The following is a 20,850-nucleotide window of genomic DNA, read 5'->3' on the forward strand; positions in this document are numbered from 1 at the left end:
GAATTTTTGAACACGAGTATAATAATTATTTTGAGGTAAAACGTATATAGAGATCTCCATACGATGTGCTTTTCTCCTTACATGCATCAAGTTTCAAAGTTAACATTATCCAGACGTGACAGTAGGAAGCTAAAGAGTAATAAAATCACAAAAACACATGAAACCGTAGAATGCAAATGATCGGTAAAAACTTTGTTTCGAAAATTTCCATTCGTTGTCTATCGTTGGCTACAATCTGTGCCTCTTGGGTTTTGTCGAATGCGTTGCGTTACTATACTGTATATATTTCATGCATATAGCAAACACTCGATCGGGACAATACTGTAGATAATCAGATGAAATTCAAAACAGTTCGGCGTCTTGCACTGCTCAATATTTTGGGGTTCATACTTTGCTTCCAAAAAATACTTAAGTATATTTAAATAAATTCAAGTATACCTAATTATACTTCAGTACGGTGACTGACGGAATGTTCCGCATTGGTGAGCTATCCAGTAATTTTTCTCTTCTTACAACGTGGGGCCTGCGTTATCGGTTAAGGATTAAAAAGGTGTCCGAAACCTTAAAAACAAAATTGGAATAACAAAGCTCACTTTGATTTTCCTTTAAGGAGTTTGTCTATTTCCCCTTTTTTCCCTTCGGATAGTATCTTATGATCTATAGTTTTTAAACTGTTAAATGATCACAATGGACTTCCCTTGTTGAAATGATGCAAAGAAACAATGAAATAATCGTTTGCCACATTAATTGTATAGTTTCTGTAGAGCGCGAGTATGATGTCTTTACAGAGAGTTTGAATTTTGTAAAGAGAGTATGAGCAAAGAGCACGACTTTTTAACATGGGAGAATATGATTAATGAGTTGAAAGTATCATGTCTCTTTCCAGAGACTATGAATAAAGAGTATGGCAATTTTACAGAGTACAATCTATGTATTGAAAGCATGATATTTAATTGAAGTATGATATTTGTACAAAGAGATGATTTGATAGTTTCCCCTTTTATAGAGAGCATGATCTCTGTATTGAGAATATGATCGTTGTATAGGGAGAATATATATTTGCATATATTACACAGAGCATGCTCTGTGTAGTAAGAAAGCTTACGTTCGGTCTATATAGAGAGTATCATATTTGCAATGAGAGAGCAATCTTTGTATATGATTTCAATTCAATATATTGTACACTTTCAAGCTCTGTACAACACAACCAGGTTAACCGATTTAGCAAAAAAACAAAGCATCAGAACAATTGTTGATCAAATTTCCGTGGTATATAAAATTAATAGTATATCCAAAAGAATATCATGATTGATTTCTGATTAATAATCATATTTAGTAAACTTGGTAACATTTAAGTAAATAGATCATCGCGATACATTTATGTTTCGAATTGCTAAGTTTGCAAAACATTTATCATTAATAGAAAGCAAGATTTAAGTAATTAATGAGGAAAAAAAGCAAAAGCCAAAACGATGCAAATTGTTTCAATTTAAAGCAGTTTTGATGTGATAGTAAGTTACACAATGACACCAGGTGTGTTGCCTTACTGTCCACACGACTATTGCTCTGTCCTTTGAATTGAAAAGTTTCCAACTTTGAGTTGGGAGTTAAGTCCCTCTCGTCACTCCTGCTCGATTAAAGATAACTTTTGTAATACATTTTGTGAACCAAAGTACTGATCTATTTTGATTCAGATCATATATATTCATATATGTATATAGATATATATGAAATATTTCCAAATACTATTTAATCCTTTCTATCCTGAATATTTATACTTTGTATTACTTGGTAATAGTCTGGACGCTTGAAATTTTTCTACAGAAATGAACGATGATACAGTCGATGAATTCAACTATAGTGATCACACTGGCTCCACAAACTAGACCCATGTAAGCTCCGATATCACCTGAGGAAAATATCAAACAACATCAAATTAAATTCGAATATAAATAAATGAATATATATTTACATACATATATATATATATATATATATATATATATATATATATATATATCATATATATATAAATCCAGGGCAGTGAAAACAAAATTCTAGCCTCTACCGGGATTCGAACTTTTTTATGATAATGTAGTCCTGGAGTTTCACTTCTCATAATTGGATATTTCCTTACAGTACATAGGTCATTATAATGAATTTGCGGATTAATCTCCAAGGTTTTACGCCACAAAACTCATCATACCTAATTAACTCTTTCCTTCACTCATTCTCTATTCTCTTTTTAATCAAGCCTTGTTCCAAGTGATTGCTCCTGTGCTACATCTACATGGGTATCACTGAAACAGACATCTGTCGTTTCCAATATTGAGGGTTTATGACCAATCATATACGCACTGTATGTCTCCCATGGTGACATTATAAGCAAGATTAATTTTTTTTTTTTGGAAACGATGTGAGGTCAATTATTTGTGACGTCATGGATTCGTGAAAATTTACTAAGATCATCTAGCCGTTTCTATTATATTTTCTTCGTGTGTTTTTTTTTTTTTTCATTTGGTATTGTAGTTTTCGATAACACAGGCATGTGATGCGCGATTATTAAAACTCAAAAAGTTCTAGACATGTGCTGTGATGAACACATGGCGAGTATTCAAACAAAACCATTATCTCAACAATGTTACACCGCTAGGCATGCGTCCTACCGTCTTGCAAACCAAACCAAAAACATATATGAGTGAATGTAGGCTAGATGTGAAATAGGAATAATCAATGTTTGGAATATTGCGTATTCTTAGCAAAAAATGAAAGTACAGCGTACTGCAGCGACAAAAACAAGTATGTAAGAGGTGTGTACAGTTATGTCATTAGATTGATGAAATTATGTGATATGAGCATATTATTTAGAGTTGAAGCAATTATTAAAATAAGAACTTTTATGAAAAGAATAAACATACTTTGTAAATCAAGACCATCATAGCTTGACACTTGAGATATTTCTTCCGAGCTTAATTCGTCAAAGAAAATTCGAACTTCTAAATAGTTTTTCCTATATTGAACAGAAAACAGAAAAGAGAATCAATAAAACTGAAGCAGAAGAAAAAGACGAAAGAAACAGAGAAGACAAAAATTAGAAAAAAAGGCATGAACAAATATAACATCAGGAAATAATGCAGAGAGCGAACATTAATGTGAATTTTTTTAATAGATAGAACAAATACTGTAAGCAAACTGCTCATCCACTAAGGATCCTGTGTAAGAGAATGTGTAAAAGTATAAGTGGGCCTGAAGTTTCGATCCTAGCAGTATCTTCTTCAGAGGCTGAATGACAAGTAAAAGTAACAGAAGGGTCAAATACAAGCACAGAATACAGACATGGGTAATGTGCAGGGTGAACACAGAAGAGATAGATACAAGAGGATTAGTAGACAAAGCATGCAGAGAAAGAATGTGTTAGGAAGAAAAACACATGTTGGCATTTAGTTTGTACCTTATAAACTCTGCTGTCAAGTTATTTCTCGTCGCGAGTTCTTTAACCACGAATTCTGAAGGCCAATGGGCGATCGACGTCTTTGGATCAAAGACTTCTTGTCGACAGGGAACGGGACAGGTACATTTTGTAAAATGTGTATTGAATTCCTCTGAAAATAAATAAATAGTCTCATATTACAATAAAGCTTCAAAATCTAAGAAAAACAACATTGTGATATGTAAAGAAATTGCAGTCAGAAAATGGTATCGAACCAGTGAAGCCAGAACACAGACATAATGAAGAAAACCCCATAAACTTGTGGGAGCCGTCAAATATATTTGGAAATCAATAGTTTGATCAATTCTTTGGATAGCGTTGAATTAGACTAAATATCAAGTTTTCCTGTGGCACTTGGTTATTCTGTCCCACAGTTTTCGGGCTTCCATTCACTCAATGTAATTTGTTAACCACTCTTGATTTATATTTAAGAAACAATGTTTTCACTTACCAGTAGCGGGCACTACACATTGAATAATTTGTTTTGGGTCACACAACTTTGCATCGCCTGCATTGAAAATTGAAAGAAAATATTCAATCGAGACTATAGGCCTATATGGTCCTCATCTAAAATATTAAATATATAGTTTATAAAGTGACATGAACGATCAAAGGGATATTTCTGTTAACTTTGTCAAGACGTTTAACTTATCTTTGACAAGCATGCATCTATAAATTTTCTAATTGGGTGCCACAAGAATTGTAAGGCAGTTTGCTTTTCTAAAAGCCGTTGGTTTATCGACTTATAGATATAACCACGCACTTGCCTTCCCAGTCAATGCAAACAAATGTCTACTTTGTCTCTCTGTAAAATGTATTTTTTACCACAGAAATACATGTTCTGTCTGAGGAAAGTATCTGTCTAACATTTGATTTATATGTCCCACGGGTAGAGAACCTAGAGAGGGAAGAACAAGGGTAACGTTGCAGTAGCTCTGGGAAATCTGCAAGGCTTCTACAGACCGGACCCATCACTATACAGGGTAATACATTCATGGAAAAGTTTATCTCCTGTTAAACCGTTTGACAAACAATAGAAAGAAGTACATGTCGAGGGAGACAATTAACATTACTTAGACTTTAAAGAGTATTCAGGATCCTCCATGCAGGCTCTTCCGGTAGTAACACTAACGTGTTTTTTCTTTAAATTAATGAGTTAAACAGTAATCGATCTAACTTGATTGTAAAACCTTTAATTGCAATAATAATAAGTATTTGTTCTCTTCTGAAGTAGAGTTTAAGATACCTAAAATCAAACCAAACCGTTGCACATGCATGGACGATGATCAACAGACGAACACTAATCAGCTATAGCATGAGTAAGCCAGTCATCTTTAATGACTCGGCCTTGATCACATGATCTTACTTCTTACGTAAGATGACTGAGTTAAAGAGTGCATTAATTTGACGAAATACTGTTTTGGTGATTTCGTGCTCATACCTTTGGTGACTTTCTTATATAGAACAGATGTAAGTGTGTAAAACATTGTTGGTAAAATAAAACAAATTATAAATTAATCAATGAATACAATGACTTCACCATTGGAATTCAAAGTTATTTTCTGTTACTTGGGACGTTATATTGATATGTTTCATATAGACAACACTTGATATTCTTATGTTTTTGTTATCTATGGTTATATCACTTACCTGGGAATCTATAGTCCCGACATCCGCATTTTTGAACCACAAAATCAACTTGGCATTCGAAGCGGCAAAGTGCACTGGTGTAGTTCTGTGAATACTTTAATCGTTTATTAAAACAGTTCGAACGGTATGGATGAGGTAAACTTTTACTCTACAAATAGGGAGAAAATTCAAAGGACAATCAAGTTTCTGGCCACTGTGTAGAATATATTAATTCACGTTTTAGACAATGGATAAAACAGAATTTTCACCCCCAAAAATGAAGAAAGTTGCGAGTCAATTAGTCAAATTATTGCATAGTTTATATTTATTGCACTCTCAGATTTAATTTACATAAAGCCTGCATGATTTATGTTAAATTATGATAAGGGGTAAAAAAACGAAAAAAAAACAAGGCAAACATAAACACAGTTATAGAAAGGAAATAAAAAACAATAGCAAAACAAATTGTCTGTGATATATATATACAGCTTTTGAGATGACTTATAATGGTTACATGCAATAAAAGTGCAAGTTTAAGCTAAATATTTCTTCACCATGCATGCATGCTGATCACGTTCATATAACCCATGTTTATGAATATATATATATATATATATATATATATATATATATATATATATATATATATATATATGTGTGTGTGTGTGTGTGTGTGTATGTATTGCATATAGAAAGGATGAAGTTGATTAATGATGCATGGATAAGAGAGAGTGAGAGAGGACAAACTGGTGAGTGTATCTGGTAATTTGAGATATTTCTCCTTTATATTGATATATGTAGGAGTTAATGCATTCTCTAGAGACGAAGCGCCTGTGTTATATAACTCATGTGATAGTACCGCTGCTTGTGTATAATACAAGTCATGTATTTTTTTTTCAGAGTGAATAATGTAAGTTCAGTTAAAGGTGCTGTATCCCATTGTTCTTAAATTACTGTTTATACTGCATATTGCGATGGGATTGACGATTTTCTTCATTTTGTGGGAGAACAAAATTAACTTCAAATATCATCAGTTTGGCCCCCAATATGCTAGAAGATCAAATAATAGTCACCCATGCGCCAATTTCAATAAGAATTTTACAACCAAACTCAAAGTATATTTCCTCACTGAAACCTGTTTTTATTTAACTATAACTTGTTTAACTATAACACGGCTCATTGTCAGAAAGTAATTTGGAGATGTAGAACTACAACGAAATTATTTTTTTCAGAGAAATGGCCATTTTTAGCATGCATTATAATTCGGGGTCAATATATACTGATGATCTTGAAGGCGTAAGAAATCTTTATTGCATTGATTGGTACTCCAGAGTGAACAAAGTGAAATTTCATTTCTCTCTTTTAGTTTGATTATCAATTTGATGACAATATTTTATCATATCTTATTTGGTATTACCAACACAGGGATTGAAAGTTCTTAATCTATTAATATATTAATCTATCATATATTAATAATGTTAAAATACAGTGAAATTGCCCCTGTTTGACATTTCTGCCGCAATTACACTGTTTCGTGCAATATTGGTATATTTTACTAACTTTGTTTGCTTCTATTCTTTTTAATTGTCATTTCATTTTTAACTTTAATATTGAAGATATTGTAATCAGTGATATTTGATTGTATACTCAAACCAAGAGTATTCAACATTCGTATCATATGTCCTTGGTGATTCCCCTCTGCAAATTTATTTGATAATCTTTCTTGTTGAAAATCCTCAATGACTTGTATTTTCTATGTTTATTCTTCTCATGTATTGTTGTTTTATTCTAATTGACTCTAAGCGCTTATATTCCTTCGTCTATTATATTCTTTCATGGACGTTAAATATGAATATAAGAGACTGACTTCGGTCAATTTGGGGCTTTGATAAGCCAATGATGTCTTCTTCGCGAGTTCCTGCTTGCAGGAGGATCTAAAAATATACATACATACATTTGTGATTAGTTACTTATATTTTTCCACCACAAAAGATTACAATATAGTCTGGATCGACATAGAAAAAAAAATGGGCACTAAAGGTTTAACCTAAAAAACCATGGATCACCAACTCTTCGACTTTCTGTAAATATGTTATATTTATACTATTTTATTTATATATTATTATATTTATACTTACTACCACGTGTCGTAGAGAGACTGATGTTTCAAAACCAGGTGCGACAGAAAAGCCAAGTTGTTTGACAAGAGGGAGTTCTCCATGAGAATGAGCAAGTATCTAATGTCGAGAAAAAAAATTATACAAAAACCATTTCTCCAATTCCGACTAATTCATAGTAAAAACTTAGCAAGAGGATAATAACAAAAGCCTTTACAATCAAAAATCGACACAGAACGTCAATTACATTAAATTAAAAAGCATTTGGTTCCTGAACCATCAATGATATATATGTTATATATCAGTTTAACATGATATAACCGATATAACCAGATCAAGGGTTAAGATCTTAATAGTATTTTACACGTCAAATGAAATCCTAATATAAGCGTGAATTATATACAAGTTACAAGTTCGACATTTAGTAATGTGTCTTAATTTAATTTGACTTCTAGTTTGCTGAAATTTCTTGAATTTTTTGGGGGAGTAAAATTTGTTCGAAATGTTCGAAATAGAAAAGACATATGCTTTATAATATTCACCTGTTTGTGTCTCGGTTTCGTCTATTTTAATATATTATATTTATATTTCGACAGTTTACGTAATGTTTTGGGTTGAAACGTTAATGCATGGTGATGTTAACTGTAACTGACCTTGAAGCCTGCCCCAGTAAATTCACCCCAGAAATATTCATCTTGTTCTAGTGATAGCCTGATTCTCAGACCCTGTGAGGCTCCTGCTTGGTTCACCAATAGGCCAGTGGTGGCATCCTGTCGACTGTTAAAAGTATGACAGACCTGTTTCGAACAAAAGACAATTAAGAAACGATGTATGGATCTTGTTTTTATATCGCTGTAACAGTTTGATACATAAAGTATTTGAAAGTATTAATGTTCTCACGTCATATATCAAACACTGATGTTATACGAATATGTTGAGCTATACATTATCATTAACTCTGTATTCCGAACGCAATTTTCACAATGCCGCAATTGTTACACGCGTGCATGAGTGTTGATTTTGAGAAAGCAAATGAATGATCAATGTATTATGTACGGATTAACGATAGACATACACCATTGTTAAGGTTTAGGGGGAGGGGCGGGCAAGAAGGGGTGCAAAATTGCCAATGGGGTTCATAGGGCGGGGAGGTTTGGGGCCATTGAATAGGTAGTGTTATGGTGTACGTGGTTTAGGATAATACCTCTGTTAACATCTGTTCGCATAGAGCAAACGATTATAACCTTTGTTGATGTATAACAAACTTAACCGATTGTTATATAAAAGCAATGGTACTGTAACACATGGTGGAAGAAAGGGTCAAATGTCAGGGCGCGAATTTGTTGCGGAATTTGTTAACACGTTAAGTGGAAAGTGATCACCACTCCCACAGAGAATATCTGTACCTGCTTCAAACAATTCAAATGTTCGTTAAACTATGTAAATGGTAAAATATTTGACATTAAGAACTGTATAGTTATTGTCTTCTCCTAAATTCTAAATTTTAAACAATAAGTAATGTATCATTGGGTTTTAGTAATTTTGTTTTGTTTTTGGCAGGTGGGGTTTGTAACACTTAGCAGAACTTGAGGTACCAACAGTGACATTTGTATTCTTTCGCATTCTCTAATATCAATGTCTTGCAATCTAGATGGTTCGTGTCACCAAGCTATACGCGTCCTTGAAATTATTATTATGACGTCAGTGCCAATTCCATAGGGTGCAACAAAAGCCTCTTAATTTTTTACCATATGGTCTAACAATGAGAAAAGATTTATGACATCCGAAATATCGGGTTGAGTAATAATTGTGGTTGCTTTGTTTCTCTTTAGATAGCCAAACCAGCTTTAGTACTTTGTCTATAAAAGTTGAACCCTGTTCCTCGCAATTGACTATAGTTTTCAAACTGATATTAAATGATATCCTTTCTTCGCAATTACAGAATAATAATTCCCAATCAAAATAGATCGTGAATAAACTTTCGATTGCTTTAACCGCAATGAGAAATCGTCCAAGCGTACTTGATGATAAAACTAGATTCTATCAATTTCAAAAAGTGAGAATTCACATCTTGAAATTGTCCAGAATTACTATTAAGAGGAGGGAGAAGTCTCTCATAGGAGTAGACAGGCGGTGATTTCAAGTTGGGCCCCGGGCACCCCAAGTAAAAAATGGTCATTACCCATTTTTAGGTTCGCAACCCCCCCCCCCCCCCATTAAAGTCACTCCTCCGCCCTCCTCCCCTCTCATTAAAGTCACAGTGTTAAAGTCACATTGTCATTAAAGTCACAGTGTTGTTAAGACGAGAGAGGCTTAGTCTATATATCTTTAAGCTTAAAGCCTACTGATTCTAAGTTTCTTACTCTTAATAATTCACAAGGCCAGCATTAACAACATCGTGGTAGCAATATACATGCTTACAATTTACTCTCTGAAGATAATAGTGAAACGTACAGTTAGTATAATTTGAAGAAAATGTTTGCGCAAGCGTACCCAAATATCTGAATTTGAGTAAGAGAAATAAAGACTTAAGGGCCTTTACTGGTTTCAATGAACATCCCTGGAAAACAAATTAATGAATACATTTTCGTTGTAAGTTTTCGTTGGGTACTAACACTTGATGGCGGTTTTCAGAACTCGTTCCCTTAAAGCAAACTAGCAAAATAGAAATGAGAGTAGAATCGTTTATATGAATAATTTTGTCCAAATACAATGTGACATGCATGGAATGTTACGACGCTGAAGTATTTTAAAGAGTATGCATGCACTGACGATAGGACATTACAGTTACCTTAAGCTATTGTACAAACAGTACGGACAATTTCATCATAACAATAGAACAAGCATACAGTTACGAGAAAGAGAGAGAGAGGTGGAGAGAGAAAAGAGGACGTTTTTCCCCCCTTTTTTTGGCTACACTTTCGCAATATTTTCCTTTTTGTTGGTATCCCTTTAAACGTGTATACATAGAAGTCATTACTACGGATTTTATACGACTCATGAAGCGGAAACATTAAATTTAATCAAAAGATAGTCTGAATGTGTCTGCAGTTGTCTTTACTCACGGACTGTGACTCTGTAATTGCGGATTTCATTCACTTACTTTAGTAATATGTAAGGTAATGCGAGATAATATTAGAGATTGTACCACGACCAATTGTCGGATATGAAACAACTGTAAATGGTTGTAATGGATATGTTATGATAAACATTTTGTAGAGACCTGTGAATGTCTATCATCAAGCTTTCAAGGAAACTTCCCCTGTATGCATTGGCTGCATAGTATAGAAGGGATTTGATAAGACTTTCAAGACCCATGGTATGATGGAGAAAATCGATTTATTGGCAACAGATGCCACGGAATTTTAATGTCGGTGAAAGATAGATAGATAATAAGTTTCAGACATCAACTGATTTTTAGTGAAAAGGCTATAGAGAATTACCGACCAAAGTACACTATCTTCCAATGCACAGTATGGTATATAAGAGGAAGAAGATTGGGGTTAGGTGGGAGGGGTGGGTGGGGTGGAGCAAGGGAGGTGGTGGAATTTTTAAATAATCCTAAGAGTTTAATTGGTGATAGGAAAAATCGAAAAGTTATCTTGGAGTTGAGCAGGAAAAGAAGGAGAGGGAAGGAAGGGTAAGACAGTGGTCGTTCCAGAAAGTGTCCGAGGGGGTAACACCTGTACACATCAAAATAAGGTTATGTACCACCAATGCTACCCCCTCCTCCCCCCTCCCCTTCCTCTTTCACAAAATATGCAAAAATGTCACATAAAATGATTCTTCATGTTGAGACTCCAAACGGCATTAAACTACCACTTAGTATAACAATTTCCTTTACTGAGACATTGCTAAGCTTCAGTGGCGTAGGAAGGTACTTTTGAGTGGGGGGGCTGAAGACTGATGGCCGGTCTGGGGGAGGGGTCTAATGGGAGGGGGTGTCCCCCTCCCCTTTGGAATTTTTTGCATTTCCAGGTGGCCTCAGATGAAATTTGGTGCAATATAGCACACTTCAACACCCACTCCATTTTGTAAACTTAATTTTGTATTTTCAACTGGCCTTAGATGCAATTTGGTGCTCCAAATGAGATTTTTTTTCTCATTTGGAAATGAAAAAGGGGTTTTCTGACCTGCGAACCGGGGGGGCGGAATGATACTTCCGCCCCTCCACATTTTTCACTGGGGGGGCTGGCGCCCCCCAGCCCCCCCCCGGTTCCTACGCCCTTGCTAAGCTTAGTCCATTTCCACACTCCTCGTTAGCTGTGAAAACGTTGAAAGGAAAGAAAATTAGTTTAGCATGTTAAAACTGGCAAACCTAAACTAGGAGGCCATGTGTATTAATTGCTCTTAAAGGAATTATATGTGGGAATTTGACAATATGAATGAATCATTACCCCAAAATCCGTTATGACGGTTGTAAAATTTTCAGCTGAGCACACTTGTCCAGTGTTCCATTTACATTCTAACAGCATGTCTTCCATACGATGACCGGTCAGTATGGCTCTCTCGGTAATGTTCCAGGTGACGTTTTCATAGAATTTATCGTACTGGTCCCAATCGACTATGGTATTGTCATTTAATGCCAGCGCAGCCAATACCTTAATACAAAACACGAAGAAACAACAGAGAGATAAAACAATGTCTAAGAAACCACCATGCCATGCATTGATTAAAAAGCAACACTATTTTATTGTAGCCTATACTATAACAATATAGAATTGTATAATATCAAACCTTGCCATTGTCTAGTACAACATCACGCCATTTGTTTAATATAACACTATGCCATTGTTTAATATAACAATATGCCATTGTTTAATATAACAATATGCCATTGTTTAATTTAACATCATGTCATTGTATAATAAGATACAACGCCTTTGTCTAATATAAAATATTCCATTTCCTGACATAGGCCTATAGCCTATATATGACACCTTTTAAATATTCTGGAATAAGGTTTGGTGCTGGAACATCCAGGGAAGCGAGTTTATTTTATTTTGGAAATTTCTAGCATGATTCTAGCATGAGCCTAAACTGCTGACCTATAGTACGCTATACATCAAACGTCCTTTCATTCGTGAAAGATAAGGTGAATATAAGAGGTATATATTTCTATATTTGCACTTGACTCATATCTCCTAACAGTCCCATTATTCAGACCCAGCGGAATGAGTTCTTAAATCAGCAAACAAAATCACCCATTTCTGTGGACTACCAGGTTGATTTGAGTTAAATCTCTCCAAACCTTGCTAAAACGTAACCACACCGCACGTTTATTATACAAATAATGAATGTTTATGAGTGCAATAGTGCATATATTTCATGAGTTGAGATGGAATGGAACAAATTACATCTTTCAACTCATGAAATATTTGCACTATTGCACGAATGGAAACCATTCATTATTTGTTTTATACAACATATTATATTAAAATGGGTAAAATTCACTCATGCAACAGATTGTTTTGAACAGACAGGTTTCTCTGCTCTCTCACCATTGAAAAAAAGTGCTACCAAAAAAGTATAACCCATGGTTCTATTTCATAGAGTGGAATAGAGCGGATTTTGCATGCAATCAACGAGCAATTGACCAATCAAATGACCAGAATACAATTAGGTGTTGTATAAGATAGGCTAACCCACTGCCATCCATCTAAGTCATGGGTGGGCAACCTACGGTCCGCGGACCACATGCGGTCCGCCAGTGATTTTTTGCGGCCCGTGAGATGTCTTAAGAAAATGAAAGAAAATCAATCTATTGTACATCATCACAAAAAACGAGCTAGCTGCTTAGAATACATCGGCTTTAATGATGCTGTCAGGTATAGGCCTATGGTCCCTATTAATTATCAACTGTATTGCATTGACATTATGTTTTTGTGAATACAGATCAAGTACACACACCTATTGCTTAGAATTCCTCGTATTCAAAGGTTTGAAATCAACAGCAGGTCGTTGGCAAGGTGTGGCCCAGTCAATTTTTCACTCCTTATATCTGGCCCATTCATTCAAAAAGGTTGCTCACCCCTGATCTAAGTTATTAAAAGCATACTAGACATTCACAAAAGTTCAAATCTGTAAAAACGTTTACGGAACTTATGCCTACATCCATTCAAAGAATTAGTATAACCTATCGGCAATAATATCAATAAAGTACGTTAACATGTAGACGGATATATGAATCGTTAAAGACAAAGAGGCATTAAAACTTCCATCATTAGAGCGAATCGTAAATTAACTGAATGACTTGTGATGTTGAAGTAATTAAGAACAATTGAATAATGGTATTACCATGATCATAAAAGTACAATTGCAACTTCTACAGCCGATACAGTGGGAATAAACGTGCAGGTAAGATTCAATCCTTAAGTAAAGCATCAACCTTCACAAGCTATTTATAGTCTCAACGGTAATTTGGAATTATGTATAAAGCTTGAAACGTATATATACGTACACGCGAACATTACACTTTAGACGCGTATCATGTACGTCACTGTTGAAAGTGTTTACTGTACATTTGTAGTCATATAGATAACACTGTTGCTCCACGTATGTCAAACTGTGCTCTTAACAACTCCCCTCATGATCACCCCCCCCCCCAATCCCACCATCGTCCCATTCCGCCTAGAATATGATGACACTGCCCACTTATTCTCCTCCGCGCTGTGGACGGCAGGCTTCAGTATATTTAGAGAGAGCACAACCGAGACCCTTGCTGATCAAAATCGCAAAACAAAATATCAGCAGGAGGTAAATGATGGGTGGTTGACTGAGTGGTTAGGCGGTTGAGTTGGGAACTGTGATGTCGCTTTCTGTTTCTTCACAATGCGTTTTGCCCGCATTAATGTTGACTGTTTTATACTATGACGACTGTGGTTTACAATTTTTGAGACATGAAGAATGCGTATAGGTCATGTGTGGAACTACTAAACTAGACACGAAACGACCATTTTCAAGTACTGCTATATAGTGTTGAAGAAGATTAGCGTAGCCTATTAATGTTTTGATATGGTTAACGGCGACTAAACTTTCACGAAATATCAAAAAAGCGTGTTCTGTAATGTTCTCTGCTCACAACAAGTCCACCCGGCCTATATATAGCCGCAACTGAATTAATACCTTCAACAACGTTATCAAATGTTGCTCACTTCCTTTAGGTGTTTACATTGATAATAAAAATTAACACCACGTTGAAAGGGTTGTCGGTATTCTCGACCAACTGAGATTCCACCTGTCAAAAGGATTTTTTTCGTTCTTGTTATAATATATAGGGCTACCATTATCCTACCTTACGTATTATCTATGTTCTCATTCTGCAATGGGTCTCTTCCGAAGTGTTCCAGCCTCTCCATTTTTCAATCGTAACAACGTGCATAACAAAAACTTACAATAGATTTAGCAACTATCTAGGCATTCCTGTAAAGCGTTTGAATTCCACCTGCTATTGTTTGTGTTTCAAAGGCCCTAAGATTTGGAACCCATTGAATGATCGTTTTAAGTCTATACATACCGTTACTAACATTAAAACTTAATTGTTATACGAAATGTCTTTTGTTATCTAAGTATTCCTTAAGGCCCGGTCACACTACAGCGATATTTTATCGGAATACAGTCCGATTTTTCCGATTTTAGGCCGAAGAGTGAGGTTTGTGGTAGTGAATGTAATGAATGCAGTGGAATATTCGAATACCTACTCTAAATCTGAGGGGTTCTGGAACGGACTACATTCTGAAGTGACGTCACATCGAAAAACGATAAAAATCGGAAGAGAAATCGGATAGCTATCCGATAAAAGGAAACGGAGTCAATATCAAAAGTTAGGAAAGGGCTATTCCACATCGGAATGGCTCAACAGATAGCAAATCAGGTCCTTTATCACTGTGGCTATAAGACCCGAACGAAAAATAGGCTGTTTCGATTCCTCCGGGAAATCGGATAGTATTCCGATAAAAAATCGGTATATTGTGACCGGGCCTTAACAAACCTTTTCTTTCATCCGGTCTTAATTTGCTTGTCCATGCACTGTAGTCTAGTTTCGTAGAGATGTGGGCACATAGTAGGTTACTTACTCTGTCAATCTTATTCCACAAGTTTTCTTCTTAAATTGTCTTATAGTCTCCTCGGTCAAATCAATTATTTTTCCAGAATAATGTTCTACTATAGTCTATGATTTCATACTCATAATCTCATAGTATTTATTGTCAGTATTGATGTTTCTCACTATAGTGTTTTAACATTATCTCTATGTAATGTTTGATTGTTATGATTGATTGGGTAAACTGAAATGACATTGAGGACATTGACAGCCAAGCAGACGCGTACGTTCCAACGGTTTCATATTTTAAGGAAAATCAACAAGAAGATTATAAAATTAAAGTAAAGCCTTTTTTGAATATTATGCAGTGATGAATATTACAGATATTACATTCAATCAGCTATATATCGAGCTAGAAACAATATACTGAGGTAGTGGGATTTCATGACCAGTTCCCCAGATGTTGTTATACAATCCAACCTGGTATCCGAGAAGGAGTATATATACTGGTACGTAACTTACATTTGCCTGAGATGGAGATTGAATGAAGTATAGAGCACATTCCACAATGTGAAAAAGGGGTCGCGGGATGGGGAGGGGAGGGGAGGGGTATGGGTGTTTCGTGAGGGCAGCGAAAAAAATAACGGTACTAAGGAAAGAGAAGGACAGCCGGACCGTCCCACAGAAATGCCTTCTCAATCATACATACTAAAAACTCTTGTGGTGTTGCACAATATCTTCTTAAGCAATTAATTGAAACAGATAAAAATTTAATGCAAAAAGCAATCAAAATTAAGCAATGTTTTACTAACTGTCCTGATGTTCGGATTCGGGTGAACCTTCGAGTTTTTGAAGAGGTTGTAGTTACAGAATGTGACGGCAGGAAAATGAAGACTTTCCACATAGCTGACAGTTACCACGGTCGAAACAGGGTAGTCTAAATATTTGTTCAGTCCCGCCACGAGACCATGGCCCAGCCAGACAGATAAACATATGAGCAGAATGAACCAAAATATCCTGAAATGGAAGAAACAATTTATAAATCTGCGAATGTGGAGACAGATATAAGAATCATTTCCTTACCGCTACCCATAAAATTCTAAGGCCTAATATCCTGAAAAGATTTGTAAGTAATTTAACTGAATACTGAATGATTGACTGATATTGATTGCCTACTGACTGAAAATCTCTAGTAAACAACAACACCAACAGCAGCACAAACACATTTATTTAAACACGTGACATGGAGGAAGTATACTATCAGATTCTATCTGAAGACTTTGTTCCCAATTCGATAGCTTTGTTTTGTCCGGCCCTAAATATCCCCAATCGCATTTTACATTTTGACCAATGGTGATTAATAACCAAGAGCATTTAATAGAAAAAAAATCGTCTAACATATCGATTAGTTATTTAAACAATAGGAACAGTTATAGCTTTGTAAGTTCGAGCATCGAATTATAAACAAACAAATCGATCAAACTATTGGGCTGATTTAGAAAATTCACGTCATTATATCACCGTATCACCTAGACACCCTATTGCATAGACAGTTTGCGCCGGCAAATAGTAACTCGGAAATGTTGAAAGTTCAAATCATTTCTATCTCGTTATTTGAAATAAAACACGCAATATAAAGGAGAAGTTAAACCCAATCAGCATCATTGTTCGATTTGAATAGAAATAACTATCACGAACATCTTCACCGAAAGAACTAGAAACATCTCATCTCATTTTGGGAGATGTCACATTTTTAATGATTCTTCACACAAAACGCTAAACACTTGAGCAAATCTATAAATTAATGATAACACCATCCAGTCACATGTGCTCTTATTTGATATGTTCGTATGTAGGCTATTGATTGCAATATTTATTTTCTGCAATGGACATGGTTTTTGAAAGGATGGATCTAAAATATTGAAACACTTAAAGATGTCATTATGACTGCATTTGCGTTCAATGTGAACATTGTTAAAATCTGTTAGCATTATTACCATGAAAATGTAGGCCAAAGAGAAAACAAATGGCAAGAAGGTAGTTCCCAGTTCCTAGTGGCTTTATGACTCCATACTTTTCTCTATAGCTGTTGAACCGATTCGCCCATGACAGAGAGCTTATACGCTAAATCAGCTTAATAAGCTAAGCTACTAAATACGATGGTTGAGTTTGTATCCCCGTTTAGCTTCATTCTGATAAATTTCAAGAAAAATGTAAAAAAGCAGAAGCTTATCATAACAAGTCAACAAAGAGAGTGGTTTTGTATTTACCTTCTAAAGGGAATGAAATTCCGGGTGGTGACGTATCTTATTCCGTGAAGAGTTGTTGTAGAACCAAATCTTTCAATTTCCGAAGAGCACGAACACTGATACGATTCCTGTCTTTCGATCTTAAATGAATCTGTAGTTTTTCTTTCTTCCGGAAGCCAATAACCAACATCTGAAGATCTGGACCCCCTCGGTGGTTCTCTGGCCGTTCCATTTCCCATTCTGTTTCTATAGTAACTCTGATATTTAGACTAACAACACCGTATATATGTTAGCCGACCAAACGTTGCCTTAAAAAAATTGTCGCAAAGATATCTTCCGATTCTCGAAGAATGAACCAATGTATAGACTCCTATCAGTCGTTTGGACTGTGCACGTCTTGAAATGATCTCTTTTTAAATATCCATTATCATGGAATCATCCAACCGTCTGTAATGTTGAAATATCTCGATTGAATCTACGAAGAGCCATCTGTTAATTTTATTCTTATAATAAAAAGCCAAAAAATAAAAGTCGGATTTTTGTCGGTTCCAAGTTGTGTATACACTGACTCGAATAAACTTAAATACCCGTTGAGGATGAGAAGCCTCTGCAATATGGGCTAAAATAACACTTGCTAATAACAGAAGTCAGCCATGCGTACAAATTTCATAACACCATTGGTTTAACGCTGTAGCAGTTTATTGCGTGGACCTATAGTGGATAGAAAACTGTTTGATTTTCAATTATTACTGGAATAGAGCAAAAACAAAATTAAAGGTGGCATCAAAATTTAATCTCAACTGAATTGAAATGCCAATGTGACCATTTACAGTGAATGGAAAACGTTAGACGCCAGGGAATTCAACAAAATAAATTTACAATAATAGTTTATTTTATCATATTTCTGGCTTTTCCGTCGCACGCAATATTAAATCAAAAACGTTTAAGCTGAGTCAATTTTGTTCATGACTTGATTTTAGTTATTCTAAATCAAGTTGTGTGCATTAATTACGTCTCTATCTAATCGTTTAATTCTTTCTGGACTAGTATTTTGACGAATATTATCATGAGTGAAAAAAACGTAACTATATCAAAATAAACCAAAATTTAGGACGATATCGTAACATCATATCAGTTTGTCTTCTTCTGATAAGATGCAATCCTATTTCAAAGAGAGTGTCAAGAGGGAAAAAGAAAGTGTTAAAAAACTGCTTATCTACTTTCAAAAGCCTGTGTTAAAAGTGAAAGGCATGACGTACGTGTCGATGTTGGCAGGATCTAAAGACATAAGATCAAAGACAAAAGGTAAGCAATCTTAATTTAAATTTGTGTAATATTCGCCTGGATTAGGAAAATCTTTTGCAAAGTAACAACAAATATAAGAATATGTGGTGTCCCTTGATTTTAATTGAAAAAAAAAATGTAAAGTTCATTTTTGGTCATATACATGTCGCCTGAATTAGGTTAAACTGGCACAAAATGACCTAACACCAGTTCAAATTGACCTTCCATATGAAATTTACTCCAGGGAATCAGTTGATGGATTTTCATGATCACAGAGTTGTCCATGCATAGCGTTATCTTGTTTATATTAGATCAAATTTTGCCAAGAACCAATTGCTCCTGGACCCTTAATCACATATTTAATTAGCAGCCTTTAATACACGCAACTACGGTCAAAAATTATGTTTTAGAAGTTCGTTCAATTGTCCTCAAATTACCAACTAACATTGCTACATATCGTTATATAAGACATTTTCTTAGGTAATTTAAGGGGCGTCATAAATAAGTCTTTTAAATCATAAATGAAGCACCATATGAAATTGAGTGTTCGTCAAAAAAAAAAAAAAAAAGGGGGGGGGGGGGTTGGAGACATTACTTTTACATCTGAGAATTTACCACAAAATGTCTGTATAAAATTAACATACATTAATTCCAAAACACATTTAATTGCACGATATATATGCTCCACCAATATTGAAAGCGAGGGAACTCACGTGATCATGATTACCACAGGCAGCTGCTGTTTATTATTGAGTTACTGAATCCTCTACGAGTCGTACGGGTACTAAGTAATTTAGTTCACTTTACAGCCACCAGTAGCGCAGCCTCATCAATCATTGTTCTAGGTTTGAGAACCGAGGGATCAGTTCACTGCCTACCCCCCCCCCCCCTTGCGCACGATACTGGGAAGAAGGCACCTCTTACCGTGGGGCACGTATTCCTTCACAAAGAAGAAAATCTACTTTAGACATTTTCTAGCAAATTATGGATAAGTTAGCGCGGCATTCAAATTATCAATGCACAGTTTCATATAGGTCTCCATCATATCATCCTTCAAGTAGACTAGTGCTTGAAGAATGTACATAGCTCATATATTGTTTGTCACGGTGGCCATGGGACATTGGAAAGGCCCTAACAATAAATAAATAATAATACTGATTGCCGAGTCGAATTTTCGACTTATCTTTGTTGAAATTTCAACTATTTATCTGAGAATTGTGTGAGTATAATTTCGCAATAGCGATCCAAATAGCGATCCAACCTGTTTACTTGATATCTCATGTCGACATTTCAAGACACTTTCAACAATAAACTCGATATTTCAAGAAGTCGAAATTTCGACCTTAACACGTACGCTATGTTACTTCCGTTGGCCCTTCAAGGACATCGTACCCGTACAACTAACAATTAACCTTCCTTTCGTCTGGGAGCGGAAGACCCCACACTTTTGCGGATTTCTGCCTCCCCCCCCCCCCCAATACCAAATACAATACAAACACTTTATGGAAGCTTACATGTTTAGCGTTATATAATTGAGATAATCTAACGGCTTACATCAAACACTGCAAATATGGAAGTCTCACTTTGATTATGATTGCCATTTTCTACTGAAAAATTACTTTTAGCCTACGTTACCAATACATCTAAAAATATTGCTGGTAGGTATTTTAGTCCATGTACTACGGCTACTATAATAGTAGCCCTGTTCAACTGGTTTTGGTATTATTTAAGTTTATTATTTACCTTGTTTAATCACTTGACTCCGTGGCGCAACGGTAGCGCGTCTGACTCCAGATCAGAAGGTTGCGTGTTCGAATCACGTCGGGGTCAACACCAGTGTTTTTCCTTTTGGGCCTTTCCCCATTTTTAGAGTCTAGAAGCAATCGGCCGAAGTGTTCACCTTTAGCAGCAAAAGGCACGAATTCCAAGCATCATAGGGTCAGGACAATATATAAAAATGTTTGTGAAAATTCGGGCAATATGCTGAGAATTTTTCGGGTACCTACTGAAAGAAAAATAATTTGCAATGTGTTTTTTCAA

At 35.4% G+C, this 20,850-nt stretch overlaps 1 protein-coding gene and 1 non-coding gene across 4 annotated transcripts; one reads left to right on the top strand and one right to left on the bottom strand.

The window, feature by feature from the left end:
* Positions 1-39: 39 nt before the first annotated feature.
* Positions 40-18,120, bottom strand: LOC139980373 (acid-sensing ion channel 1C-like). 3 transcript variants are annotated; one of them, XM_071992012.1, is made up of 10 exons: positions 17,548-18,120; positions 16,090-16,294; positions 11,634-11,837; positions 7,890-8,033; positions 7,258-7,356; positions 5,141-5,225; positions 3,942-3,998; positions 3,452-3,602; positions 2,919-3,010; positions 40-1,909 (listed from the first exon to the last, which is right to left on the bottom strand). In XM_071992012.1, exons 1-10 carry the CDS (start codon positions 17,763-17,765, stop codon positions 1,785-1,787), a joined length of 1,380 nt encoding a protein of 459 aa, XP_071848113.1. In that variant the 5' UTR covers positions 17,766-18,120; the 3' UTR covers positions 40-1,784. The 3 variants fall into 3 exon arrangements, with proteins under 3 accessions (XP_071848113.1, XP_071848112.1, XP_071848111.1); XM_071992011.1 differs by having other exon boundaries at positions 5,141-5,234; XM_071992010.1 differs by having other exon boundaries at positions 5,141-5,288; positions 17,548-18,111.
* Positions 18,121-20,568: 2,448 nt separating this feature from the next.
* Positions 20,569-20,640, top strand: Trnaw-cca (transfer RNA tryptophan (anticodon CCA)). Its single transcript has one exon. It is a non-coding gene; the product is annotated as a tRNA-Trp (tRNA).
* Positions 20,641-20,850: the final 210 nt, after the last annotated feature.

This window comes from Apostichopus japonicus, chromosome 14 (assembly GCF_037975245.1).
Source record: "Apostichopus japonicus isolate 1M-3 chromosome 14, ASM3797524v1, whole genome shotgun sequence".
Taxonomy (NCBI): Eukaryota; Metazoa; Echinodermata; class Holothuroidea; order Aspidochirotida; family Stichopodidae; genus Apostichopus; species Apostichopus japonicus.

Coding starts and splice junctions, on each gene's coding strand:
- LOC139980373 (XM_071992010.1), bottom strand. CDS start 17,765: ATGGGAAATGGAACGGCCAGAGAACCACCGAGGGGGTCCAGATCTTCA. Junction 8,034..11,633: donor CCGTCATAACGGATTTTGGG/GTAATGATTCAT, acceptor TGTTCGAAACAG/GTCTGTCATACTTTTAACAG. Junction 7,357..7,889: donor TTACTGGGGCAGGCTTCAAG/GTCAGTTACAGT, acceptor TCTCGACATTAG/ATACTTGCTCATTCTCATGG.